We start from the raw sequence: 27,694 nt of genomic DNA, 5'->3' as shown, positions 1-27,694 counted from the left end.
ACAACTGATCATCTCAGTTTAGTGAGGTTGGCTCAAAATCAAGTGTTTTAACTTCTCAGAAAATGTTACTATGGGATTTATCCGGTGTCTTAGGAGGATGGTGGAGGGCCCTGTGCTGGTCCTGGGACTGCTTCTAGGAGAGAAGGATATTGAAGCCCACTGCTGAGACCACATTTTTGCAAGAGTAGTTGCATCTCCTGCACACAGCTTCTGGGACCCAAAATGAGTCCTGGAGGGGTGGTTATCCTTTGCCCTGCTCTGGACTGCAGCAGGGGCAAATATTCAGTAGAGATCAGCACAGCGACTGCCGAGTCACTTTTATTTTGGTCTCTGGAGATAACGAGGCCCATTGGAAGTGTGAGCGGGGATGGCCCGTGGCGGGGCTCGCCGGCCTTTAATGCTTGGAATAGTTTTGCCGCTTGCATTTGCAGGGCTCCGGCGGGGATGAGACTTGCTGGTCTCCATGGTTTTATGTGCCATGGGACTGTGCCAACAGTTTAATCACAGCTGAACCCTCATAGAGCAGCATAAAAAATGTTGTAGTTGGGATTAGGTTACCCATCCTTCCTATAAAAGACTCTATAAACAGTCCATCAAGCCCAAGCATTCCTCTGTTGGCTGTGAGGTCCTTTGCTCTTAATGGGTCTGGCATTTGCTTTGACTAAGTCTTTTTTTTTTCGGGGGGGAGGCACTGCTTTAAAGGAGCCCCCAAAGGATGGCTTTTCTGCTTGCATTAATGGGGGAACCCAACTGGGCTGGCTTGGCAGAGGCGGTGTTGGATGTCAGGGGATCTGGCTGGGGAGGCAGGGGGTAAGAGGCAGCCGTGACAAGCCCAGAAGGCACTGACAACAGCAGCTGCTCCCTCCCCATTGCTGAGGGCTTTTTCCATATGGATTTGCCATTTGCTGGGATGCTGGAGAGTTTTCCCTAACCTTGAGGCGGGCAAGGACCTGGGAATCTCCCTCTCCCACCTCCCGGCACACCTCAGACCTGTCTTGTCTCTGCTGCAGCTTGAGTGAGTTCCCAAAAGCTCTTGAAAATCCTAAAGCCAGTCATCTTCTCTTTTCCGGAAACCTTAAAACCATGGTTATGCTCCTGCTCTCCTAGCAATGGAGGGGAAGGAAGAGCAAAGTCGGCATTCGTTTGCACACCCAGACTTAGCCCTAATCCTCCTGGCTCCCAAGGAGGTCCCCGGCTGTGGCGGCAGTCCTGTCAGTGACACCTGCCCGCTTGGAAGAGGACCGAAGCCATCCTGTTGTTTCATGCACAGCGAACGTCTGTTGGGTGGGAACAGCATCCGTGCTGCGGTGCCAGAGCCGGGCGCAGGGGGCTGTTCCCGATCAGTGCCACCATGTCACTGGGACCATCTGGAGTTTTTCCTGGCTGGCGCTTACATCTGCTGAGCCACACCAGGTGTTTGCTGGAGGAGACCAGGCTTTCCAGTGCTTTTCCCAACAGAGTTTAAATTATTTTAAGCATTGTGCCCCCCCCAACTTTCCTTTGAAGATGATTTGGTCAATTTAATCACCAGCACAAAAGTGGAGTTTCTAATGTAAGCAGTTAGCAAGACCCCCTCCCTTAGGATCCTGCAGAGGGGAATTCAGTCCACCTGCCTGGGATGGCTGTTTTAGATCATCTGGCTTGTCCTCGGAGGCCCTTTTCTCTCTCTCGTTACTATCTGTAGAAAATTAACAACTGCATTAAAGTGGAAACATTATTTTTTCATATGGCGAACGCCATCCTTTACCTGAGGATGCTTTGCAAGCCTGGAAGAGCATTAGATACTTCAGCATCGGTTTCCTTCATCCCTCTCCATCATGCTGACTGTAAGACAAAAATGAACCTGGGGCTGGTTCCTGCAGAGCCCTCTGAGGTCCAACGCTGGGAACTATTACTTGAAACCTGCCAGCTAATCAGCTCTTAATCCCTTTAGCATGTTTTCGGCGATATGGAGTTGTACGCCCAGGCAACGGCTCGGCTGTTGCTGGCATGGTTGGCTCTGCTCCCCCGTGCTGCCGTCACGCCTCCTGGTTTCGGTAGTCAGAAAGCCTTCTGCCTTATACACGGTTACTCTCACCAATCAAACTTGTAATCTCAGTGAAGAATGAAATCAGATTTGTTTGACAAGACCTGTTTCCTGTAGAAGTATGTTGACTGGTGCTAATTATACTCCTGTTCTTTAATTCTTTATGATTTGAATTACATCAGCATTTTCATTATTTTCCCAGGAGTGATTTCAGGCTGAGGGAGACCTTGAATGCCTACCATTTCATCGTGTTATAATCCTAGTGCATCTATTAAACGTGATTCTTCTTCTGCACTGAGATGCTTCTGCATTAGTGTCTTCAAGGACTTACCAGCTTTCTTCTTCTCCCAGGCATCCCCTCATGGGCTCTTACTTGCTAATTCTTGAAGTCTGTTGAGTCTGTCACTGTAAAATGTGTTTGATTTTCTTAGTTCTCCCTCTCCCCATCCCAGTCCCTGAAGTATTATGAGCTCTGATACTTCTCAGTCAGAAGTTGTCCCCTGCCTCGTGCTCTCCACTGGCTGGTGGGGCTCATGGATCTGTACCGTCTTTTCCTCAGGCTGCTGTTGCAAGTGATGAAGATCTTTTTGAAATCTCCTCCTGCCTTCCAAAGTGCTTCTGGCCTCATCTCTCTCCCCCTTGGCAAAGGGGATGGGGATGCTCTCTGGAAACACAGTGCTGGAAAGAGCTATGTAGGTTTGCTCCACTGTCCAGTTATTCATGCAAACATTGACCAGCACTAGAACCAGGCTGTGGAGCTTTCTTGTGGTTTTCTTCCCGTTTGATGTTAATGGCTAGTCCCAGAATTTGATTTTTCAACCTATTGTGGAGGTGTTGTACAGGAATTTCATGTGGCCATGGTTCCTTGGGCTTGTTTATGAAAATGTCATAACTGAAAAATCCAGAAATGAAGATAAATGGTGGCTGTGGCTTCTCCCACCTCCACGAGGCCGTTGTCCGTGTAGAAAAGAGCCAAGTTGTTTGGTCACCATGTGGTCTTGATGCATCTGTTCCAGCTGTGGCCAAAGTCTTAGTTATTTTCTAGACGCTTGCAAACGGCATGTGTGATTTTTAAGAGAATTACAGTCCGACGGTCCCTGGGTCGTTAGTTATGTATGAGCTAAGGAATCTTGCATTACTAACGAGAGGAAGCAGCCCTGTCCCCCTAAGGGCTATGGAAATAACATCCTACTTTCCTAATAAAGACACAGACTGGCTGACCACGGCCATCCTTCACAAACTGTTAAAAAGAACTACAGCAGGGGAAGCTCTGATTGCATGTAGGGCAAAAAAGTAATTTAAAAAAAAAACAAAAAAAATTGCCCTGAAAATGGTGCAGTGGTGAAGCAGGGCCCAGAAAGGTGTCAGGATCTCCAGATCTCCATTCCTGGGTGCTGTCAATGCTTTTTTCTGTGTTTCTGTGAATTTTAACATTTTTACTTAGCATTTTGTCTATATGCTTAAAAGAACACCACCACCATAACTTCTTCTTGTCTTCAGCCATGCCAGACATTGCTTTTCCATAGGTTTCCCTTATTAACTTGCTTCACTTCATGCCAGTCACAATAAAATATGAGTTGCCTGCTTACTCTCCTTCCATTTCTCACATACTGCCTTTGTATGTGCAGCAGTCACCAGCACTTTGTAACTCTGAGGTTGGTTTTGTTTGAAGCTGTTGTCTTCCTAGATTGTCAAATTGGAGCCTTTAAAAAAAAAAAGTTGTTTAAACTTTTCTTTGAGTCATAGAATCATAGAATGGTTTGGGTTGGAAGAGACCTCCAAAGATCATCTAGTCCAAAACCCCTCTGATTTTCTACTTTTCACTCCTGTTTCCTGGTCGACTCTGCTTGCGAATTTTCTGAGATTTGGGAAATTAATGCATTTGGAGCGACGGGCAAAGCCATTTCAGGTTTGGCCTGTCCTCCCTTTGGCCAACACAGGCTGTGATCATCAGTGCTGGGGCAATTACATGCTTCCAGTCCAGTGATTCAGCCCTCTTTCTGTGTAATTATGAGGTCCAAAATTGTAGACCTCGGGGTCTTTAATGCACTTTGTGCATTAGAATTATGTAACGAGCCTGTCCTCACCGATCGCAGGGTATGATATAGCGTAACGATGACAGATATTGACAGGTACAACGCACCAGTGTTTCCAGGCAGTGCGAGAAGCAGAAATCTGGTGGTGAGAGCTGGGTTGTTGGCTCTGTGTCCATCATATGTTGGCTTTCCATCACGTGTGTCGTTGCACCATTTCATATCCTGAGCACGTTTCTGATTTATATTGGCGCAATGGTGGCTCAGCTGAACCGATGCAAACTGAGATGTCTTCCCCAGCATCTTCTTTGGCTGAACTGCCCTGTGATGAGTTTACAGTGCAGACTAGTCCTAGTCCCAACTCTGATGGATTGACATGCCAATGATGGCTTGGTTGGACCCTCTCCTTTGTACACTAGCCAAGAGCTGGAGGAGACATGATTTGGGGAGGTGACAGCGGAGTCTCCTGTGGCAGCTTGGTTCAGGCATGCTGGTCACCCTGCACTCACCTCACTCGGGCTCTCACTATCCTCTTCCTTAGGAGCCCTGGCCAGATTTCCTGCGGAAATGGAGAGGGGGTCCAAGACTTCCTCAGCCTTGGGTTAGGCACAGTGTCAGGTGAGTTGAATGGGATGTTTTAGGACTGAAGAAAGACCACTGATGGCTGGATTTGAGAGGACGTGCAATGACAGCAGCCTTTGTGAGCAGGAGACGTGCCCTGCTTTGCTGATGGAGAAGGACCTGCTGCCCTGGCAAAACCAGCTTTCACCTGAGAAGGTGGCTCCTGCTAGACATTTGCTGGTATCTCTGTTGGTTTTGGGCTGTGCAAGTTCAGCTGACTTGATGCATTGCTGCTGGTTAAGGAAAAAAGAGTCCTTTTGGCATCCACTGAAGGGTAGGTGAGCCTCTGAATTTGCAGGATGGATGCCAAGGCGCAGAGACTCACTCATATCGATGAGCCTGGTGTTAGACCAAGGAGACCCTGCCTTACTCGAGCCTTGCTGTCTTTGTGCATTGGCTGGATTTTTGCTCGAAAACACAATAAAGAGAAAGAAATGCTATTTTTTTCCCCCGACCAAGTAAGTTATAATACTAAACAGATGGGCATCCTGGAGTAGGCAGAAGGGGTTGTGTTGTCAGTGGGATGGGGTGGCTCCTACTTCCTTGGATGGTTAATGTGGAGGTGGGTCTGGATGATGTGCAAGAGTGTTTCCCAGCCTGTGTTTCCAGCCAACCTTCCTGTGGGCAAAATTCAGAGCTGCATGTTGTAGCTCCACTTGCCGCAAGAAGGGAGCATTGGGGTGGCAAGTGGAGGTCTGGATGAGATAGTGGCTTGCATCATTATATAGGAGAAGTGCTGGGGGAGTGATTTGGGGTCCTGCTATGTCTGCTCACCTTCTAGGAGAACAAGATTTTTCAACTCCATCAGTAAAACAAGGCATCTCCATCTTTGATCAGAGTAGATGTCCAACTCTGGTGTCTCTGTCCCTAAGGTCCCCCTGCCCCAGTCGTAGCAGTGATCAGGGTGGCTGTGGATTTGCCCAGTCAAGTCTTGGAAACCCCCAGTGTTGGAAATCCCTCGCCTCTCTGGTGGCCTGCCTCAGGGCTGTACAGCCCTTCCAAGGAAGCAATATCCTAAATAATCTTTTAATATCCAACTTGAACCTCCCAAGCCATAGTTTACATTTTGAAAAGGCCTCTCCTGCGTCAAGCTGCCCATCCTGAAGTCACTTGCTGGTCTTGTTTTATGGGATGAGTTGAGTCACTGTTCTTGTTTTATGGGATGAGATGCCTTTTGCTTAGCTGGGCATGGGTGAAAGCTGTGTTTTCCCTTCATTACTTTCAGCCTTTTCTTTAGGAAATTGCATCTTTCTGGGAATGGCCAGGTTCAGGGTTTAAACCATGTCTTTATTTTTTGTTCTCTTCTTACTCTGCCCCAAATGTTGCTGCTACATGAATAGCATTGCCCCGATGGTGATGATCCCATTTGGCCATGGATCCCCACTGCCCCAGAGATCCTATCCCAGAGCTTAGGGGAACGAAGCGCCTAGGAGAAGGTGGCAGAGGAGCTAATCCATGAGTTGATTTGTCTCTAAGGCATGGCTCACAACATTTCTGCTGTGCACAAACTAGAAATGTCTGCAGACATCCAGAATACCTAGCAGGAGCAATGCTAAACTAAACGCTGTAGTGCTTCAGAGTTTCTCTTTCCTTGCAGTAATAATTTGCAATCATATCCCAGCTTCAAAAAGCATCTGAGTCAGGTGGGGGTGAATTATTTGTGGACAGCAGAGCTGCCTTCTCCCGCACACTGACAGCATCTCACAAGTGGAGGATGCGGCAGGAGAGGCTGTGGATGTGAAAGATGTCCAGACGTGGGAGCAGGTCCATCCCGGACCTGGAAATGCTCCCTCCATCCCTGCTCCCACCTGGTGTACCGGTGCCTTCCCATCGGCCGCAGTGGGGTTTTTAATAGCCGTTTCCCTGTGAAATCAGAAAGATTGCCGGCTGTGAAATACAAATGATACGTACTAAATGCTGTGTAATGGATTCCACTTGCAACGTTTTGTGACTGTGTGTTTCTAATAAAAGCCTCTGGGAGCGAGGCAGGGCTTGCTGGCTGGTGGTGGGTCGGGATGGTGGGGAGGGCTGTGTCCCGCAGCCAGCGTGCATGGTCCCCTCGAAGCTCATGGGCAGCCGGGGGGGCTCTCATAAGATGAAAGAGGCCAGCTACAAAACCCCACGGAGGATGCGTACCAAGGAAAAAACCAAGCTCACAGCCATTCTTAAGGGGGGTTGTCCGTTCTCTGCTCTGCTGGTGATGTGGGGTGAAGATGTGGGGTTCGGGGGAACAGGGCAGCAGCAGGACTTGCTTTGCATTATCATGGGACACAAAGCTAACCCTGAGGACATACCCTCTTGCTCAGGCTGGCCGTAATGATGGGCAGATCATGGAGATGTGCGCTACACAGTGCTTTAGCATGGAGAAAAGCACGTGGGCAGCAGTTTGTGCTTTCAAACTGGGGGACGGATGAGTCACCCTAAGAGTTGTTGCAGAGGTAACCGGGGATTTCAAGCCTTTTATGTGCAATTCAGCAGTGTTAGGAGTATAGGGGGGTTCCCACAGTGCTCCAGCAAGAAATGGATTTGCAGACATGTACTGAAGGGGCTTAAAATTGGCTGGTCATAGGAAAATACTCTAAGTGGGTCATCACCACTTTTTGGGCAGCATTGCTAATGAGATCCCCATCTGCAGCAAGTACCAGTGTTAGGAGTAATAAAGATGGGAGAGGATGGGTTGGTTATACCTGAGACAATTCAGTGCATCAGGGGAACAAAAGTGGGTCTGAGTATGGCCACGGTGTATCTGGGAACAGAAAGTGTGGTCCACGACTATGGGACAGGAGATGCTAACCGGGAAATCTCTGGCCCTTTGAAATGCATTTTCCTAGAGTGAAAGAGCTAATCAGGTCCTTGCTTGGTGAGCAAGGACATAGCAGTTTATCCTTTCCTTGTGATGATGGGTCCAGGATGCCAGGTCCATTTCTGGTGTCCGCAGCCAAAGGAGAAGCAAAATAAAAATAAACCAGCTACAGTCATGACTCAAGGTGTGGAAAACCTGCCCGTCATTTGCTTTATCCAGCAGATTAAGGAGTGTCTTCTGCCTTGTCTGCTGGTACCGGCCTGGAGGAAGGGTTGTTAATCGTGAAGGTCTGTTTAATTTAGCAGGGCAGGACTGTGGCTTGGAAGCTGGACTAATTCAGACTGGTAGAGGAGCATGTTTTTAATAACGTGTCTAATTAACTGTGCAGCAGCTCACCCAGGGATGTAGTCGATTCGCTATTGCTCGTAATCTGTAGATCAAAGGTGACTGATTTCTCATAAACTGGTTTTGACCCTCGGGGCTCTTCCCTCTAGCTAATACCCTTCTGTCTCCAGCCATCCTCGGGCATGTGCTGGGCTGGAGGGGTGGCCAGGCAGCCTGGCCAGGCTGTTTGCTGGCTTAGAAATGTGTGATCTTGTGTTCGGCTGCAGCGGATGCCAGTGCCTTGTCCTAAAGCCCTGCTCCCACTGCCCGATGCAGGAGCATGCTGGGCTGGCTCTGCTCACCCCATCCTCAGCAAGTACCACGGAGCAAACATCTCCCTGATAATACACATCTTACCGAAGCTTCATTTTCAAGGGATATGCTAATAAATGCAAAGATGCTGGGACACAAGCTGCTGATAAGGATCACCCTGCTGCCCATGGGCATCCCCCAGCCGCATGCGTCATGCATGCATCATGGCCACTGTGGCACCGGCTGGCATTTACCCTGTGCTGCTCAAGGTCCAGACACTGGGGCTGGGGAAGGCTTTCCATCCTGGGAAATTTAACAGCAATATTGGATGCTTCCTTCTGAAAGGCTCGCCCTTGTCTAAATAAACCTGGGGAAGTCCTTTGGCCGGCGCTGGGCAGAGTGTCGGACCAGATGTTCACGCTTCAGCCGTCTGACCTCCCGATCGATGGAGCCGTGAACTGTCCTTTGTTCCCTTGTCCTTGCGGTTGGACACCCGCTGCCACGTCTGTGACAACCAGCCCTGCTGCAGACAGCCACTGGCTGCAGGGCTCAGGTGGGGGTCCCCTCTGCCCCCAGGCTGGTGGGGGTGTTGGCACCCGGGGTGCTTCACTGCCCCCTCCCCTGCAGCAAAAAGGGGTCGAAGCCGTTTTGTTCATGCATCGGTTTTTGGGTTCTCGGTGTTGTCTTTTCCAGGGTCTGATGTTTCTCTGCTCTGTGGGGAGCAGAAACTCCCCTTTTTTTAGGGGGGCGGCCAAAGCAGGTGCTACCCCCGAGCACTGAATGAGCGTTTGCAAGCCTTGCACCACCCCTGTAGCAAACACTGTCAGGGCTCTGCTCATGGGCACGTCACCGTGTGCTCTGCCCCATCCCAGGTGCCACCTCAGAGCACCCACATGTTTGGTGGTGGCTGAGCCATTTGGGTGCGCCCTCCTGTCACCTGTGCCTCTGCAATGCAACATTTCGCTTTTGGGGGCTTTTTCATGTGAGTGACCCCGTTGTGCAAATCTGCAGTATCTGAAGGAAAAAAAGTTATCGGAGATAAAAGGCAGTGAAGGTCCAATCGTCTTCTTTCACACTCGCCCAGCTCCTCTGCAGTGGAAACCAGCTGGGTGTCAGCAGCCGTCACCTCCCCGGCTGGCACGGCATGTTGCTGCAGGGATGCCCTTGCCTGTGCCCCGCCTCTCCCATCCCTTTGTGGCTTCTTTCCCAGTCTCCACAGTGCAGGGCTTTGCTCCTTGCAGACTCTCTCTGGGGATCAGTCCCGGCATGGGGACATCACGGCATGGGGACAAGTGGGTGTGCAGAGCCGGCGAGGCTGGGCTCAGCACTGCCCTGGCATGGTACAGGGAATATTATAATTTGCTTTTGCCCATGCTTGGAGCGGGGCAGCTTTAAGGGCGGTTTTACCAAGTTCTTTAAATCTACGTCCCGTGAGTCAGAACTGTGTCAAGAGTTAATTATTTTCTCCGAGAGGAGTAAACAAAGGCTCAGCCAATGGGTTTTTATTCATCTATAAATCCCTGGCAGTGTGAATGGATAGATGGGGCCAGCAGCCCTGTGCATCCCACCGGCGTCTCTGCCGGGGGCGGCTGTGCCGAGGCAGCCGGCCCCGGCGCCTCTGCTATCCGGGCAGGATAAATCAGGAGACACGGAGGAGTGCTGCATCCTCCGCAGGCGGGAGAGGTACCTCCTGTCAATTGAGGAGGTATTTTTCACCCCGAGGAGATGTTTTGCACTGCCTGGGCTGCTGGCGTGTGGGGCGTGGACGTGCTCCTGGTAGGGCTGAGACTGGCCGGGTCCCTGCTTCGCTGCCCACCGGGATGTGGTTTCTGGGGAGACTTGCCTTGTGCATTTGGGGCGAGCAGCTCGGAGGGCAGCATTCATGCTGTAGGTGTTCTCGCTGAGCAGCCAGGTATGTGTTATGGCAAGAAGGACTTACTGAAGCCAGCAGCGCCCTGCAGCGTTTGCGGGGAGGGTTTCCAAGTGGGATGGGAAGAGCCCTGTGCGCTGCGAGGCTGCCTGTGGCAGCAGCCTGTCTCCCATGGGACCGGCAGCCCTTGTTCCCGTGGCGGCAGCCCATCTCCCATGGGACTGTTGCTCTTGCTGCATCAGCCACACTGCCTTGTGGACAGTGAGAGGCATCGGACACCTCACCCGCGGGCAGGCTCTGCACCTGCCGAGATCAAATCAGCTGGATTTTCTCTGGCTTCCCGGTTCAGAGGAGCGGTGCTGCTGCCAAGCCCTGGGCTGTGCTCACCCTCTGCTTGAAAGCATCCCGTCTTGGGGAGAGGCAGGCAGAGGGTCACATCTGGGCTGCGGTGGCATCACAGCCTCTGGGCTATCCGTGGCACCGATAGCTCGGCAAGCTTGCGGGGATGTGCCAGGGTCTCAGGGGCTCTGAAGGACACGTGCTGGCCACACATGAAACTGTGCGTGCAAGCTCGCGCTCTGCCTGGTGGGCAAGTCTGATCTTGAGGATGCTGATATGGCCATCTTCGGCCCATGCTACACACGTGCCCGCTGAGATGTGTTGCCCACCATAAATACCCTGTGCATCCCAGAGCCAGCAGCTCATCTGCTCCATCGTCACCGACAGCGGTGCAGGGTGCTGGTGGTTTCCCATGGCTCGGCCATTGTGGCCTCTGGCTGGCCCAGGCTCTTGTATGGTGGCAGCAAGACCTGCCGGGATGCTCTCAGGGAGCAGCACCTGCTGAAAGAGCTTTGCAGATGGGTAAGGAGAGGGGTGCTGTGATGGCAGAGGACTGAGCACGGCTTTGGGAAATGGGAGAAGAGAGAGTGGTGTCCTCTTCTTTTAGTGCTTCTGGGGGTCTGGGCACATCCCTGGGTGCTCAAGCACATCCCGTAGGTCAGAGTCCATCCCTGAGCAGGGGATGGGACTTGAGCCCTCCAGAGATCCCTTCCCATCACACTTGTGGGATTCAAGGATCATCGGGAGTGCAGCAGCAAGGGGAGGATGAACTTGATGCTCCCTCACGTATTTTCCTCCTGCAGACATTGATTTATAAAGGCTGCTTCATGCTGAGTAGGGAATTTGGGGGATGGTGCATTCCCTGAACAAGACTTTTCGCCTGATTTCCCGTGCCAAGGCTGAGGAGCTTGTCAGGTAATGCCTCGGTCACCCTGTACACTAAATTTTGGAAGCGTGGTACTTTTATGAGGCTCAGGCAGCAAGCCCTAAACCCTGCAAAGCTGTAGGTGTTTGTCTGCGCATCCTTTGGTGCTTGGAGGATGCAGGGCTGCTCTCTTCTTGTGGCAGGGTGGTTTTGCATGTCAGGAGGGAGCAGGGATGCCACGGGTGGATCCTTCCACAGTCCCCACTGTGCACCCATGCAAAGAGCACTGGAGGTCTGGGGTGCTAGGGAGAGGGTGCAGACACAGCCTGTCCTGAGGGCACACCTTCCCCGCAGGGTCCACAGGTGCCTGTGGCTGAGTTTGCTGCCGTGTGCGTGTCTTGGGGTTTGCACGGGCAGTGCCAACTGCTGTGGTGTCACTTCAGTGTCATGTGCTGGAAGCGTCCGGGGGTGCTGATCAGTGCCAAGCCAAAACCATGCATTGCAAGGGGACAAGGTGCTTCATGATCACTGATATCCCCAGCCTCTCCTTGGAGCATCCTGGGGTAGGTGGTGGGGACTGCTCCCTGCCTCAGTTTCCCTCCCAGCCAGTGGGGAAGAGCGATACCTCCTCCTTGCACAGGCACACTCTGGAGGAACTGGGCATTGCTGTAATACGTGCACCACAGTGAGAAAAGACAGTGAAACAGGGACCTTTCCCCATTGCAGAAGCATGGTGGCAGTGGTCTGTCCTTCCCCACCTCAACTGCTGCCCGTAGGTCACTCCTGATGGCTTGTGCTTGCCCGTCCCGTAGCTCTGCAGCGTCTGTGCGGGCTGTGGGTGGCACCGGCTGTGCAGAGGGATGCAGAGGAGCCACGAACTCCTAGCTGTGTCTGGCCAACATCCACACTGATACGTCTGCTGCTTTTATCCTCAAAGCTTGCTCGGGGGGTGTGCCTGTTGCTGCGCCTCCTTGACAAAGCATCTGAGGTGCAGAGCAAGGAAGTAACAGCGCAGCATGGGGCTGAACTGCCTGGTTTTTGGGCTGGAGAGCTCTCGGCACTGGATCCGCCCTCACCAACGCTCACTGTGTTGTCCTACATCCCGGCTGCTCAGCTAACGCCCCAGGCATCTCTCTGGTTTGACTCCTGCCAAGATGTTGGCTGAGTTGTCTGGGCGACTGCAGCAGCTTTTGCAGAGCCGACGGGTTGTTTCTCCTCCTGGGGTTTGGTGATCGTGCCTGGGGGGCCGGGACGGATCCTGCAGCAGTACTTGTAGAGCCACTGTGGCCTCTCTGTGGGCAGCACCTGGACCACGTGCTTTAGGCATCCTCCTGGTCCGGGAAGGGTTTGCTGGAAATGTCTGCATCGCTTTGCAGTGGGTCCCTGGGTCCCTGGGGCATCTCCCTCCCTGGAGCTCTCCCAGGCTCAGCTAGGCAAAGCCCTGGCTGCCCCGATCTCGTGATGGGGATGGGGTTGGACCAAGACACCTGAGCTCCTTTCCACCAGCCCTGTGGGATGCTACGAAACCATTCCCCATCCTCGGACTGCACTGTCCCTGCTTGGTGCACAGCAAAAAGTGTTGGCAGGGGAGAGGAGAGCTGTCGGTCCTGGGGCTGCCCTTGTCCTGCAGGTCTGTAGGGGCTCCACTGACCACATGAAGGAGCTGCCTGAGAGCAATTAGTTGTCTTGGGGATGCTGATACTATCAGGAAACAACTATAAAGTTGCTAACGTGGCCCCGACACCGTGCATCCCTCGCTCCTGGATGGGACAGGGTGAGCAGCCGCCCAGGGTGGTGTGATGCTGCCAGCGAGAGGGGTCTCAGGTACGTCCGTGGCTCTCGGCATCCCCTGGTCACTGCTGGTCCCCAGCCTGGAGCCGCCACGTCTGCTCGTCCCTCCTGGCTTTGCCCTTGTTTTTGCCCGCTGCGTTGGGGTGTCTGCCTTTGCTGCCTGACTTCACACTTGAGCGTCCCCGTGGACTTGCCTTTCCACAGCTCTGCTTGTGTTTGCTTTTGGTGTATTTAAAAATTCCTCTTTTCTCTCCTTTATGTTTGCTGACAGTCGATTTTTTCATTGATACGTCCTTTCGCAACTGTCTGCATCTTATAACTGCTAATTTACTGCTGCCAACTTCCCCCGGTTTTAATTTATACAATATGTTTATTTTTACTGCAATTTTTTTCTTTTATTCAAAGCCAAGATAATTTTTAGCTAAAGACGCCTTCTTTTATGATCGCAGATTTATGAGATTTTGGCAAAGCCTTCTTAAGCTAGCTGTAATTACTCTTCATTGTTTTTGTTTACATTTCCCCCCTAATCAATATTTGCTAATAATCCCTTTCAACTTTTGGAAATTGCCCCTTTTCCACCTCTGGGTGTGTTTCTTTTTGGTGGTTGCAAAAATCTCTTCCCACATACGTGTAACCAGATTTATGGTTGTCTGTGCCTATGCAACTGCTCATCCTTGGTTCACTGATCCGCTCCTCTTCAGCTGACAAAATGAGGTTTGCTCTGCGATTACCCACATTGGTTGTGTTAGTTTTGTGATGGAAATGAGTCTCCACAAGCGTTGGGATCTCCAGGACCCCATCCCAGTAGCAGCCTGGACCCCGGTGTGTGCTCTCCTCTAGCCCCATGAGCAGCAGAGCTGGTTCATAAGCTGCTGCCACCTCCTTCAGGCTGGTCTGCAGACCTGCAGATACATCCCATCGTGGACGTTCCCCACTCCTGTGCCAGTCCCCAGTCCCCCAGCTCCTCGATGCAGCCCTTGTGGGTGATGGCAGCTCTGCTGTGGTGCAGGTGCAAGTCATACCTGAGATTTCAGCCCTGGAGGGGCTTCTCTCTTCTTGCGGTCCCACAGCCCATCTCCTGCCTACTTCAGGGATGCTCTTTCCCGATGGAGGGCAGCTGGTTGGCTCCTGCTTGATGGGCAGCGCTATGATGGATGGATGGAGCACATCACTCGCCCGGGCAGGGCCACCAGCGAGCAGGAGCTTCGCGGCATCCGCCGGTGGAGCATCCCCTTGGATCAACCTGCTGCCTGGGGAGGTTGTATTAGTGTGTAATGAATTACTTGGGCGTGAAAGAGGAAGCCTTCTCCGTGGTACGGTATTGAAGATGGGGTTTTCCCAAGGAAGGAAACGTTTGCAGCTCACTAAAAATACCCACTGCCTGCAGCTGCTGGCTCCACTGTGGCTTTATCTGCAGTGGGGGGGCCCAGAGGGAACGCAGGGTTTGCATTCCTGGCGTGGCTGCGAGGGAACCCCCGGAGGTACCAAAGGGATGGCGGCAGAGAGATGCTCTGGCCTCGGGAGCTGCTAGAAGGAAGCCAAGCTCCTTGTAGGGATTTTGGGATTTCCTGCGTCTCTTCTGGGGAGAGGCTTTCTGTGGCCAGGAGCCTGATCCGGAGCCCCCAGCTGCCACAGCCAGCCCAGGGCACGGGGCATCCCTCCGTGGCTTGGCAAAAACAAGCCTGCAGCTGGCCCTGCGGTTCCTCCGAAGCTGTTCCCGCTTGGAGCTGCCAACCAGAAGCAAATTTACAGCCTGTCAGTAAAAACAGTGAAAAGCAGGAATACTTGGCTGTCAGGTAGATGCAAGGAGCCAGACGTGCGCGGTGGAGGGCATCCCCGCTCAGCCACGTGCTCTGCACGCTTGACGGCAGGGGTGTGTGAAAGGGGGTCCGGGGCTCTGCGCGGCAGCACTGGCAGTGCCAGAGGAGCAGGACCATCCGCAGGCACCGGCGTTTGGGTGCCCGGGTGCATGCGGCGCAAGTCAAGGGCTGCTTGATGCTTATTCTTTGCTGGGGGACTCCCCAGCCCGGCTTGCTGGGGCTGCTGTAGCCTGGCTGCCTGTGCAGCAGTGCCTGCCTGTCCCTGCCTGTCCCTATGCTGCCATCACCTCCCTGCAGCTGCCCTGAGCTCTGACATGAACTTGCTGCAGGGGACTGGCTGCAGCCAGAGATGCTCGGAGCAGCCGTCCGGGCTGCAGGCAGGGGCTGGCTCTGGTGGAGGGGGTACCCCAGTGCAGCCCTCCAGCCCTGGGCAGCAGCTTCGGGCATCCTTCCGCTCCGGGCAGCTCCCCGCAATGCTTTGCAAAGACCTGGTCATGGAAGAAGTTAACCAGGTTAATCTGCCAGGCTTGCTTGGCTGCACCAGGGGCTAGTCCTGGTCTTTAATTCTTCTTCACTGGACCCTGGTCCTGCCTCCCCTCGCCCCCGCCATAACGGTGGCTCTTTGTGGCCCTGTCTTTACGAGCCAGGCACAAGGCTGTGCGGCGCAGCTGCGCGGCGCTGTGTGGCGGTGGGGCTTTTGCTAGAGCTTTGGCTGTGTTTGGAGATAATATCTTTCCCCCATAAATGTTATTACCCTGTATATGTTCGGGCGGGGGGGAGGGGGAGGTCACCATCTGTGTTTTCCAATAAAAGCAAATTAAAATTGAAGCCCATTAAGGATAGCTCAATTGGGATGCTGAGCAGGGCTCCGGAGCCTGCTGGGAACAAGTTGCTTGCAGCCTGCGCCACCATGTAGGGTGACAAAACCCCATTTAGCGCCAGCAGTGCTGGGAGGTGGGACGGGGGCTCGCTGCACACACTGTCCCCGCTCCGGGTGGGGATGGCCAATGGCACCAGCCCCAGGGGAAGGGGTAGGAAGAGCTGCCAGAAACCCACGCTCTGGGCTCCTGTCTCTCTTTCTGGTCCCCTCAACGCTCATCAAATCGAATGATGGGTAGGGGTTAGTGGGGAAAAGGGATGGATGTCATGTGAGAGCCACGCACATGTTCTTTACCTAGTGATGCTCTGCAGCCTCTGGGCTTCCTGCTGCATCCCAAATCTCCTGAGGTCAGCTCACCCCTGTGCCCAGGGATACAGGAGAGTGGGTCTGGAGATACAGGATGCTGTGTCTGGGATACAGGAGAGTGGGTCTGGGGTATCAGGGGGGACTAGGTGGTGTCGCCCTGCACCCTGGGCATTACACCTTGTACCAGTTGGTCCCAACCATGGTGGTGGGAGCAGGTTATTATGTTATAAAGCAACTGCTTCCTCCAGGAGCCATGCGTGGCATCTGCTGCTGCGCGCCATTGGTAGTGGCTCCGTGTTTGGGCTCCAGCGGTGACAGCCGTGTGTCCTTCCCTGCCACGGGGTCAGCCCCCGTATGGTGGCTGTGCCATGCTAACAGCTGGACTGGGGCAGCACATGGTGGAGGCTGCTGGCTCCTTTGGGGCTGGAGCATCTGCAGAAGGAGCTTGTGGGCATGGGGTCTGCAACCTCCCAGAGTGTCCCTGCCATCCCTGGAGAGGAAGAGGGACCTGGAGTCTGTCGGGAGGGCCGTGCCCCGCTCCATCCTCCTGGGAGATGGCTCGGTGGAGAATTTAGTCTTTTCTGGGCTGTCCTCATGGGGTGGATGAGGCTGGGTGCGGGTGAGGACAACACTTGCTTAACCCTGGGATTCCCTCCCGCAAGGTGTCTTGCAGGTGATGGGGTCAGTGCCACTGCAGGGACCAAGTCATTAGCACTGACAGTAGCAATGGCTGTTAAACGTCTGCATCTGTGTCTTCTCTGTGTGGCTACTGTATTCCTGGCAGCAGCAGGAGGGCCCCTGCTCACTGGCATTTAGCATCTGCATTGTCTCTTCCCGGCAGCCTGCCCTCGGCTGAACTCGGACCACCTACAAGTCCCGGCTCATTTTGGGGCAGATGCTGCCAGCAAGGACCGTGGTGCTGGAGCAGCTTTCTGGGGTCTCTGGTGGGGTTATCAGGTTTCTGCTGACCTCTGGGGCAGACGGTGTCAGGAAACTGGGGCCGGAGAGGGTGCATCTGCAGTGATGACTGGGGGCAGTGTGGCAGCCGGATGAAGCGTGGTCCTCCCTTGCGTCCAGCCTAACCTGCTTTTTTAGCAGAGGCCTCAGGCTGAAAGATCACAAAATCTGAATTCCCAGCCCCACTCAGCTGAGAGCCAGAGCTGGGCCGTATCCCTCCTGGCCGGGCAGATGAGAGGGACAATCCTTAGCACTTGTCTGCCTGGCAGTGACAGTGTCTGGACGGGCTGATGGTCAGTTGGATGCTTAGAAAGCAAGACACGTGCTTGGATGACTTGCAGGACCCCTGGGGCTGTCGGGTTGGGCTTTCCCCTTGGTTTTGAGTTTTCCAGCAGTGGAGCAGTCAGCACCGTGCAGGGCAACGCCTGCGACTGCCAACAGCTTCAAAGGAGGGAGAAGAGGGGCTGGGAAGAGGAGCTGTGAAGCTGCTCCTCCCAGCGTCCCGGCTTTGGGTCACGGTGGTGCTCGGCACCGGCTCCCGGCTCACCCATTGACGTGCCGTATGCCCGACAACCAGGTGCAGCTCTGCTCCAAGCCCTGCTTTCCTTATTTCCCAGTATAGCAAGGGCTGGGAGCCGAAGCCTCAGTGCCTCCCCTTTCTGCACAGCAGCATCAGCCCTGGGTTTGGTCCCCTGAGGACGGGTCCAGTGATGCATGTGGTCAGACGGGGCATGGAGGATCAGGGGAAGGGAGGGATGTAGGTGGGGATGGGGACAGCGTAGCCCAGCTCATGGCAGCGCCCCCCGGCAAAGTGTAGAAAAATGCAGGGGGAGTTTCCAGTGGGGCTGCTGAACCACTGTGCTAAGGGCAGGTGGTCCTGGCGACATCTCTTTGTTTGACACCAGTCCTGTCTCCGAGAGTCACAAGCAGCTGAGCATCATCCAGCAGATGGGTGAAGGCATCTCAGCGAGCACTGCTGACCCCCACCAGCTTCCAGCACTGTCCCCTGCTCCCCCACTGGCTCTGGGGCTGGCTCCTGTTTCACAGGGCTTGCAGGTGAGCTTGGGTGACATCCTGGTGAACTGAGGGGCCAAGAAGGCTCCATGGCTCCCCAAAAGTGGTGACATCTTTCCCTTGACAGCGCTGTGTGGTATCCCTGGGGTCAGACCTCCCCGCTCTGTGCCTTGCTAGCCCCCAGGGCTATCAGCCTGGGGGCCTGGCTGGCACGTCAGAGGTGCTCTGGATGATGGAGATGCTGGACATCACCCTTATTCTTAGGTCTCTGAGTCTGACTGGACCTAATTTTTCAGGGAAGGGCGTTGCATGACCAGGTGCCTGTCTGCTGGGTACACAGCACCAGGACCACCGGCACGACCCGGTACGGCTGCCTTTGGGGTGGCCTTTGGGGGTCTGGGCAGGATGCTGGCGGTCCCCATCCCAGCTCAGTCAACTGCCTCTTCTCGCTCCCTATCAATCACTCTCCCTCTTGGAGTTTAAGTGGATCCCTGAGTGAAGTATCCCAAATATCCTGTAGCCGCCGGCTCACAATGCAGCGTGCTGTTCCCGCGCCAGCGGGTCGGCCGGGGGGGGATTGGGTTTCAGTTTGTTCCGCTGGCCATCGGCCAGGCAAAGCAAAGCTCGGGGCTGCAGAGAAGGGCCACTGGGTTTGCTCAGCCCCTCTCAGCTCTCGCTGGCAAAAATATTATAATAAGGCTCCAGTAAAGCACAGGAGGCAGAGAGGGGCCTTTCAACTTCTGGAAGGGTAAATAGATCTGCAGCAAGGGCTCCTCGGGGCGGGGGACAGACGGGTTTCTCATTAGCCGCCCCCCTCCCTGCACGGGGATGCGGTGGCTGTGCCTGAGGCCAGGCTGGAAACACGGTTGCAGGAGCACATGTGCCTGCGCAGAGGAGGTTGTCCCAAGTTGTGGCGTCTTCGGCGCGGATCCCGGTCTTGCTCCACCCGGCTGGGCTCTGGCACTGAGCCCACTCTGCAGCATCCCTCCAGCCTGGACTGATCTGATGAGGTGCATTAGGTGGGCTTCCAGGTCATGTCTGGGAGGTGGTGACGAGGCACGTCTTCCCCCCATGTCTGCCTTGGGACGACTTTGCTCCCAGCCCATCGGAGAGTCCTGGGCAACTTCTTGTCTGCTTTGCATGTCCAGCACTGGCCACAGCTGATGTGATCCTGGGTCAACTGAGAAGCTCACTCCCGGTGTTAGTAATATTGTACCAGGATTAAAATGCTGGCAAGTTTCCTACCCTGAGGGAGGAGCTGGCGTGAGAAGTGAAGGGGGAAGGGAAAAAGTTGTGGGTGGAAAAATGAGGGTGGAGGCTCCAGCTATCTGTGGGGCTATTTATTTGTCCAGCTGTTTCTTTATCTGGATGAGTTTGGAGCCTGTGAATGTGAAGGATTTGCCAGGACTTCTGAGAAAGTCAGGACCAGATGCTCTAAACTGGTCTAAATTGGCAAAACTCCATGGAAGTTATTTTTCCGGACACAGAGAAGTGTGACTGCAGTGTGCACAGCTCCTCTGTTAATCGCTTGCCCCTCCAGCCTCTCTGCCACTCTCCCTTGGTCCCGTCACCCTCCATCCCCAGTCCTGGCCATCCCACTGCCAGCACCCAGCATGATCCCAGTCTTGTCCTCTCCTCCCAGGTCTGCCTACCAGTCTCAGTCCTGACCTGGCCAGATGGGAAAAGCAGGTGCAGCTGAGATCCCCACACTCATCTTGCTTGTGGCTGAGCAGCAAGAAGGCAATGCAGAAGCGTAGGACCACCCCACCCAGGTCACTGACATAGCAGATCATCAACTTGATGGCGTCTTAGTGTAGCTGTTGAGCATCTGGAGGTGGTGGTATGGTGGTGATGATGCATCTTTAGATGCAAAGTGCTGAAGCCGGAGCCCTGGCATGCCCTTGTAGCAAGCAGCAGTGCCGGCGACCGGCCCCAGTGCTGGCAGAAAGTTGCTTATTGAAAGCATCTTCAAAGTGAAAAGGACAGGCACTTATCTCCTAACTGTCCCGTGGGGAGCAGCGTGGTTTCTGGTGGGAAGCGGGCCAGAGTTGCGTCTGCTGGTTTCGAGCAGCTGCAGATTTATTTATAATGCCGTGGGTAGCATGTGAATCTGCAGATAAACACGCGGGAGGGAAGAACACAAACAACAATATTGAGAAAATGCTGCTCCAGAGAGAGCATTTCACTGAGCTGCAGCTATCGCCAGCCACCAGAGATGGGCCAGGGGCCAGACACCCACCCCTGCTGCTCCCACACGGCTTTGCTCCATGTCGTCACTGTCATTGCTGGGGGATTGTTTTGTCCTGAATGTCAGGGGGGTCTTTATGGGGCTGCCGAGGCACCAGCCCCTCACCCTGTTATTTGGCGCTGCCAAACTGGCAGGATGGCACCATGAAAGCATCGGCTGTGACAGTGAGTGAAGCTGCCGAGTTTGGTTGAAGCAGGCACCTTCTCCTCTCTGTGGTTGGTAGGGCACTAACAGTTGGGCTTGGGCTTGCCCATCCAGAAATTGGTCCGTCTTTGTTGTCCTCAGTGCAGGAGTTGGTCCTGTTGGGTGCCTGGAGCAGGGTATGAGCATGGGGCAGCCTGCAGGTAGGACCAGGAGACCTGCTGGGTGAGATACGACCACGGCAGCCCACCATGGGTCACCGTGGGCGCAGAAGTTGCAAGGGGCTGAGCACGCTGAGGGCAGCCCTGTTGGGACTGCTGCGGGTGGAGGAGCTACCTCTGGAGGATGGTAGGTTCCCATTCCTTGGGGCTTATCACACCTCGTGTGGGGCTTGCACCTGTAGCAGAACTCTATACGACTGACATCTTGGTGCCTGGAGTCACCCATCCACTCAGTGATGTCATTCTATCATAGAATAGTTTGGAAGGGACCTTTAAAGGTCCCCCCTGCATGGGGGGACATCTTCAACTAGATCAGGTTGCTCAGAGCCCCGTCCAACCTGACCTGGAATGTTTCCAGGGATGGGGCACCCACCACCTCTCTGGGCAACCTGGGCCAGTGTTTCACCACCCTCAGCATAAAAAATTTCTTCCTCGTATCTAGTCTAAATCTAGCCCCCTTTAGTTTAAAGCCATTCTTCCTTGTCCTGTCGCAACAGGCCCTGCTAAAAAGTTTGCCGCCATCTTTTTTATAAGCCCCCTTTAAGTACTGATGGGCTGCAATAAGGTCTCCCCGAAGCCGCCTCTTCTCCAGGCTGAACAACCCCAACTCTCTCAGCCTTTCTTCATAGCAGAGGTGTTCCATCCCCCTGATCATTTTTGTGACCCTCCTCTGGACCCGCTCCAACAGGTCCGTGTCTTTCTTATGCTGAGGGCTCCAGAGCTGGACGCAGGGCTCCAGGTGGGGTCTCACCAGAGCAGAGTAGAGGGGCAGAATCCCCTCCCTCGACCTGCTGGCCACGCTGCTTTGGATGCAGCCCAGGATACGGTTGGCCTTCTGGGCTGCGAGTGCACATTGCCGGCTCATGTCCAGCTCTTCATCCACCAGTACCCCCAAGTCCTTCTCGGCAGGGCTGCTCTCAATCCCTTCATCCCCCAGCCTGTGTTGATACCGGGGGCTGCCCCGACCCAGGCGCAGGACCTTGCACTTGGCCTTGTTAAACCTCATGAGGTTCCCAAGGGCCCACTTCTCCAGCCTGTCCAGGGCCCTCCGGGTGGCATCCCGTCCCTCTGGCGTGTCGACCGCACCACTCAGCTTGGTGTCATCTGCAAACTTGCTGAGGGTGCGCTCGATCCCACTGTCTGTGTCACTGATGAAGATATTAAACAGTACCGGTCCCAATACGGACCCCTGCGGGACGCCACTCGTCACCTATCTCCATCTGGACATTGAGCCGTTGACCACTACCCTCTGGATGCGACCATCCAACCAATTCCACACCCACCAGACAGTCCACCCATCAAATCCATACCTCTCCAGTTTAGAGGGAAGGATGTTGTGGGGGACCGTGTCAAAGGCACCTTACAGAGGTCCAGATAGACGACATCTGTAGCCCTTCCCGTGTCCACTGATGTAGTCACTCCACCCTAGAAGGCCACTAGGTTGGTCAGGCAGGACTTGCCCTTGGTGAAGCCATGCTGGCTGTCTCAAATCCCCTCCCTGTCCTCCATGTGCCTCAGCATAGCTTCCAGGAGGATCTGTTCCATGATCTTCCCAGGCACAGAGGTGAGACTGACTGGCCTCTAGTTCCCCGGGTCTTCCTTTTTTCCCTTTTTAAAAATGTCCATGAATATATCCTCGGTTATCATACCTTGATGACAGAAGGAACCAAGGTGACCTCCTGCCCAGTGTGTGCTCCTGCAACACGTGCTTCTCCAGCTCCTGGCTCACCCAGGATGGGGAAGGATGCAAACAGTGCAAGATCTGCTCCTCTTGGCAATTACTCTTCAGGGGCTATTACCTTCCCTGGTAAAACTGAATCTTGTTTTCCACGTGTCTTACGGGGTTCAGCTCCCAGGCAAAACTGTAGCTGCTATTTCCCTCACGGGCTAAGGAGCTCTGTTTGCTGCTACTTTCTCCTGGTGTAGATCCTTGCAAACCACAATCAATCATCTTTCAAACTCCTCTTTGATGAGCTTCCGCAGTTCCTTGCAGCAATAAAAACCCATCCAGCTGAAGGAGAAGTAGACCCTGGGGGAATCTCAGCCTTTCTCTTGCGTGGCTGAGGTGGGTGGTAAGGCCTTCTCTTGCTTTCTTAAACCTTCCTGGTTTATTGGTTGCTAGTTCGGACTCCGTGCCAGCACTTTCAGGATGGGATGTCAGAGCAGGGCTTGGCTGCGTCGTCATGGGGCCTTCCTCCCCCCGCAGTCTGCCCACCACTGCCTCTTGCTGTGGAGATCTGAGCAGGTCTGAGCCTGGGAGAGAGGCAGCGAGAAGTCCCTGCAGATGAGGGATAAGTTGGTTCATTGGACATCACTCCTGATTTTGTTTGCTGGAGAAATGAATTAATGCACTTTTTTTGTCTGGAAATAAGAAACTTCTCAGGGATGAGACAGTGATATTCCCTGGAGGACCACGTGGCCTCCTCGACCTCAGGTGGAGGATGAGGGGTGCTCCTGGACAGGTATATGGGCAAGAGAACTCTGTGGCAGGCCATTATTTGGGCAATAAGGTGTTTTGAAGTCAGCCATCAATGAATAATGGAGCAAACCCACCACCACCATTGAAACCCATCCTGGCTTCACATCCACTTTTGCAGTCGGTGCGTCTAACCAGGTTCGCTCTGATTCATTGGGACCAGTTATTCGCAATTTTCTGTCATTCATGCAACTACTGCTAAGTGCTAACATGCCAACCCACCTCCAAATGGACTTCAGATAGGGCAGCAATTTGGTAGAAAAGCTGTGCAAAAAGGGGTGCATTGGGATGTTACAACTGTGTGCTATGGGGACCACATTCTTGGGGTCCACCGTACACAAAGAAGGTTGATAAACAGGAGCCTCAAAGAAAGGAACCTGTTTTAGGGTGGAAGAATAAGGAAGCTCAGCTAATTTAGTTATCTCGGAGATGATACGTTTGCCACCCTTAAGCACCACAAGAGGGAAAGGAGGTTTTGGATAGTAGGGTCTTTGTACAAGTAAAAGGAAATCTAACAGCTGGCAGCTGAACAGTGTAAATTCAGACTAAAATTAATGGAAGATCTTTTTTTATGAGAAGATAATCGACCACTGGAAAAACCTGCTTAAAACCTGCAAATTTCTACTCGTCCTTGTCTTGCGTCAAAACAAGATGTCCTTGGGCCAGCTGGGGTAGATGCATAGCTCCAAGGAGAAGTGCAATTCTTCAGCTGAGGATAAGGGGCAACGGCGAGGGCTGTGGGCAGCGTGCTGTGCAGCAATGCACCGAGCACATTTCCATTGCACTGAGTTTTCATTAAATAAAAGTCTTTTAAAAATGCAAAATGCTTCAAAATACTATTTTTATTTGGGGAATTATTTACTGGTTTAGAGTATATCTTCTTTTACATTGTAGTCACTGCTATTAATATACTTACTCTACACCACTGTCATTGATAGTTAAGATAAAGTAACAAATTTAAGGTTTTTTTAAAGTAATGCAGCTCCTAGCTACTAGCACTGGGTGAAAAATGTTGTTTTCCTTTCAGATCAAAGTGCCACTGGTGTTTTAATGAAAAAGCCAGATCCTCTGATAAAATAAACACTATTATTGAACTATGTAAACAAATACTCAGTTTAAAAAGAAATTTCATAAATCTGAATGACAACATTTCTGAACTAGCTGTTTTCCAGAACTCTTCCTAGTGGGAAAATTTGAAAAGAACTATTTTTGCTTTTTACTGTTGGAATAAAACCAAATTTTGAAATCCTGGTTTCCTGTGAACTGGAAACCGCTGGCTCTAACCAGGAGTAACGAACAACCCACAGTCTGAAAATGATTTACTGCCAGAAGTAGGTGCAAGGAGCATATCTGTGCTGAGGCACTTTTTGGCTTGCCGATGGGAAAAGGGGAGTTCGCATGCGCTGTTGGGCAGGCTGAACCACAGCCATTTCTGCATCCAGGCTTGTCTCTTAAATGATGGGTCTGCTCAAGGCTGAGCTTTTCTTCCTTTGTTTTTGTTCAACGTAGTGAAAGTGGAGAAGGTGGAGATGCTTTTGGGGGATTCGTGGCAGGATGCTTGGTCTTTTGATGGTGAGGAGCAGCAACAGGGGGCTCTGAGCAATCTGATCTAGTTGAAGATGTCCCTGCCCACGGCAGGGGGATTGGACTAGATGGCCTTTAGAGGTCCCTTCCAACCCAAACTATTCTATGATTCTATGATTCTGTGACACGGTTACAGCCAGTCACTCTCCGTCCCTGTTGTGGCCATGGGAACTGGCACCATTTGTTGGGTTATAGGATGGTGGCTGGAGATCTCGACTATATTGGGGTTCTCCTGGTTGCTCGCTCTCGGTGAGCTGACGTGGAGTGGGTGTACATCTTGTGCATAAGATGCTTTTTCTTGAGAGCTGCAGAGCCCTAAAGCTGGACTGTTCCCCTGCCTGTCCTGCATTAACTGGGAGGGCAGGGAAAGTGAAGCTGCAAGCCGAATTTCGTGTTTGTGTCTTGCGTGTGTGTGTGTGCTGGATGCTTTCCAGCATCCCTGCAAATGCAGTTGGCGTCCTGAGTGCACATGCTGAAATCAGGGGCAGATTCACATTCTCCCTACAGAGCAGAGGGATATCACCTTGGTCTCAGCCACAGAATCACTGGTCGTATGCTGGCCTGTACAGTCTGTCCCATAAGCATCACGCTTTTCCCATGCCCGACCTCGGTGTGCTGAAACCTTTGGGCATGATTTCTGAACTTCATTTCCTAAACACCGGAATATTGTCCTGTTTTCTTAAAATGTCAGCATTGGGCACAGTGCAGAAAAATCGCCATGTTGCAACGAGTGTGCGACCGCAGACCTGGAAGATGGACAGTTACACAGATTGTCGAAACCACTCATGGAAGTGTCTGTCCAATGTATTTCTGATGGGGCCGTCTGGCCCGTTCCCATGCTGGATGGTGAACACCTACACACGTTAGCCCAAGTATTGGGGTGCCATAACCTGAGCATCCCTTCTCATGCCATCAGTGTAGTTAGGCCAACCTATAGCTATTTGGGATGAAAAAAGCTTCAGTGCTGGAAGCGTGACGAGCTATAGAAAAGATAAGGAGGCTTTGCTGCCCACGTGGCGTAGGGAGACTTCTCCTCTGTGCTGGTCGGCAGTAGCATCGCCTGACGTATTTCAACCCAAATCGCCTGGAAAACCAGCTTTAACGTTGGTTTAATCTTTTAGTACTTTTAAGTCCTAAAAGTGCTGCTCCTTCCTGTGTGCTACCGCATCATCAAGGATGCTGCCTACCATGCAAAATGTTGAGAAAAAAATATCCCGCTTTTGCAAAAGAAACTGGAAGGTGATGGAGGAAACGCGCTCAGGCTGGGCTCCTTGTCCACAGCAGCAGAGCTGCTCCGGGGCTGTGGTACCCTGATTCTGAGGAGTAAAGTCTAGCTGGGCTGGTGGGTGGAAGAGCACGTGCCCCCATGTATTGCAGGAGACAAGGGGGCCAGGGAGCAATGGGCAATGGATGGGGAAGCAAATGGGTGTCGGGACCAATGCCAGGCTCCTCCCTGGCTGAGAGCTGGCCAGAGGGCTCGGCGCAGGCTGGGCTTGATGGCTGCAGTCCTGGGCTGGCTCCTCTCCACCTCTTTCCCCTTCGCCAGCCTCAGGCCATTCACTGGATGGCCACTGACTCCTTGTTTCACCTTCTTCCTGCAGAGACGCTGATGGACTCCACAACGGCAACGGCAGAGCTGGGCTGGACGGTGCATCCTCCCTCGGGGGTAAGTTATCCTGTTGCTTTACGGGGGCCCGGAGCCCGGTCTGGGGTCTCCTTCTGCACGTGAACTTAAGAGGGATGGCTCAACAATAGTCACCCACTGAAGCAGAGTGCCTTGGCCACGTGAAAAGGTCTAGTAGGAAGAGCACAAGTTGACAGTTGAGGTTTCCAGTAGTTTTCTAGGAGGTGATGCTTCCAAAAACTACCCCAGTGCTGGAGGAGTGTACTTCTCACCCTACAGCATCAGGCCAACATGATGTTGGAGGAATCATACTCTCCATAAAGCTGGCCTGCAGCCAGTTAAAAATCACGGAGAGGGAGAAATGAAATGCCAAGGCCACCACTGTTTGTCCCCAGTAGCTCACTTGTTACCCCATTGCCTGTCACTTGTAGCAGAAAAGGATGAGGGCATTGGCCTGTGAGGTTGCACCCACAGCAGCTGTTTAATCAAGCCCTGAAATGACTGTCCAGCATCCCTGGCATCTCACGGAGGGACATTTGCTGGCTCAGCAGTGACTGTCTCTCCGCTTTACTGGTGCCAAGAGTCCCCTGAGCCACATCCCAAGACCACCCAGAAGAAGCTCCTTTAAAGAAGAGCTTAGACAAGCAGTGCATCTCTGCACCCTTCAGCTCATGATACAAAACCGGAGTGGCCCCAGCCACCTCCATGTCCCACGGGGTTTGCATGGGGCATCAAGGTGCTTCAGAGCATCCCGCCCTGCTCTGGCTGTGGTGGCCAGCAGCAGCATGGAGCCCCAGTGCCCGACACCCTCGACCTGCTCCCTTGGGCTCGGGTGGCCCAATCCAGCCCGGCCAAAGCCTGGAGATGCTTCACATCCCTGTGCATGGAGGTGGTAGCTCAGGCGCAGTCCTGCCTGCCATCCACCCTCTGTGGGGGCTGGATGAAGACGTTTCTGTGGACCTCACCCCAGGGCTGACAGCAAGCCCCCTCCCCAAGCCGACTTGGCAGAAGTAAAAAAACGGCCAAGAAAAACCTCCGTCGGGGAGATTAAACCTGGCTCCCGAGCAGCCCGGCTGCCCTGCCGCGCTGGGGCGCGGGCGCTCCCGGCACCGGTCCCCTATCACCATGATAAAGCCCCATGCCCGCCCGTGAGCCCGGCCGCCCCGCCAGCGCCGTCCCGGCCGCCAAAGGGGGATGATGGGTGCACAATAGGCGGGAGCAGAGGTCAAGTCTTTTTCTCTCCTCGCCCAGCCTTTCTTGTTTGCGGTGTTTCCATATGTAAAGCATGCCTTGCTCCCGGCTCCCCAGCCCTGCGGTAATGAGGCCTGGGCCTGCTGGAAGCCGTCTCCCTGTATTATTGTGCTGCCGCCTTCTTTTGAGCTCCCGGCATGTTAATTAGAGAGCGAGGAGAAAGGGAGAGGCTTCTAACTAAGCGTCGA

At 53.4% G+C, this 27,694-nt stretch overlaps 1 protein-coding gene across 5 annotated transcripts in view; it reads left to right on the top strand.

Annotated features, from left to right (window-relative positions):
- EPHB2 (EPH receptor B2) overlaps positions 1–27,694 on the top strand; it is a 132,136-nt gene that overhangs the window by 13,487 nt on the left and 90,955 nt on the right. For all 5 annotated transcript variants that reach the window (XM_076355924.1, XM_076355923.1, XM_076355922.1 and 2 more), the window contains exon 2: positions 26,233–26,297. In XM_076355924.1, the coding sequence (XP_076212039.1) occupies positions 26,233–26,297 (65 nt within the window). The remainder of the gene's footprint in view (positions 1–26,232; positions 26,298–27,694) is intronic.

Source organism: Aptenodytes patagonicus, chromosome 19, assembly GCF_965638725.1.
Source record: "Aptenodytes patagonicus chromosome 19, bAptPat1.pri.cur, whole genome shotgun sequence".
Lineage (NCBI taxonomy): Eukaryota > Metazoa > Chordata > Aves > Sphenisciformes > Spheniscidae > Aptenodytes > Aptenodytes patagonicus.
This window is presented reverse-complemented; position numbering and strand designations above follow the sequence as displayed.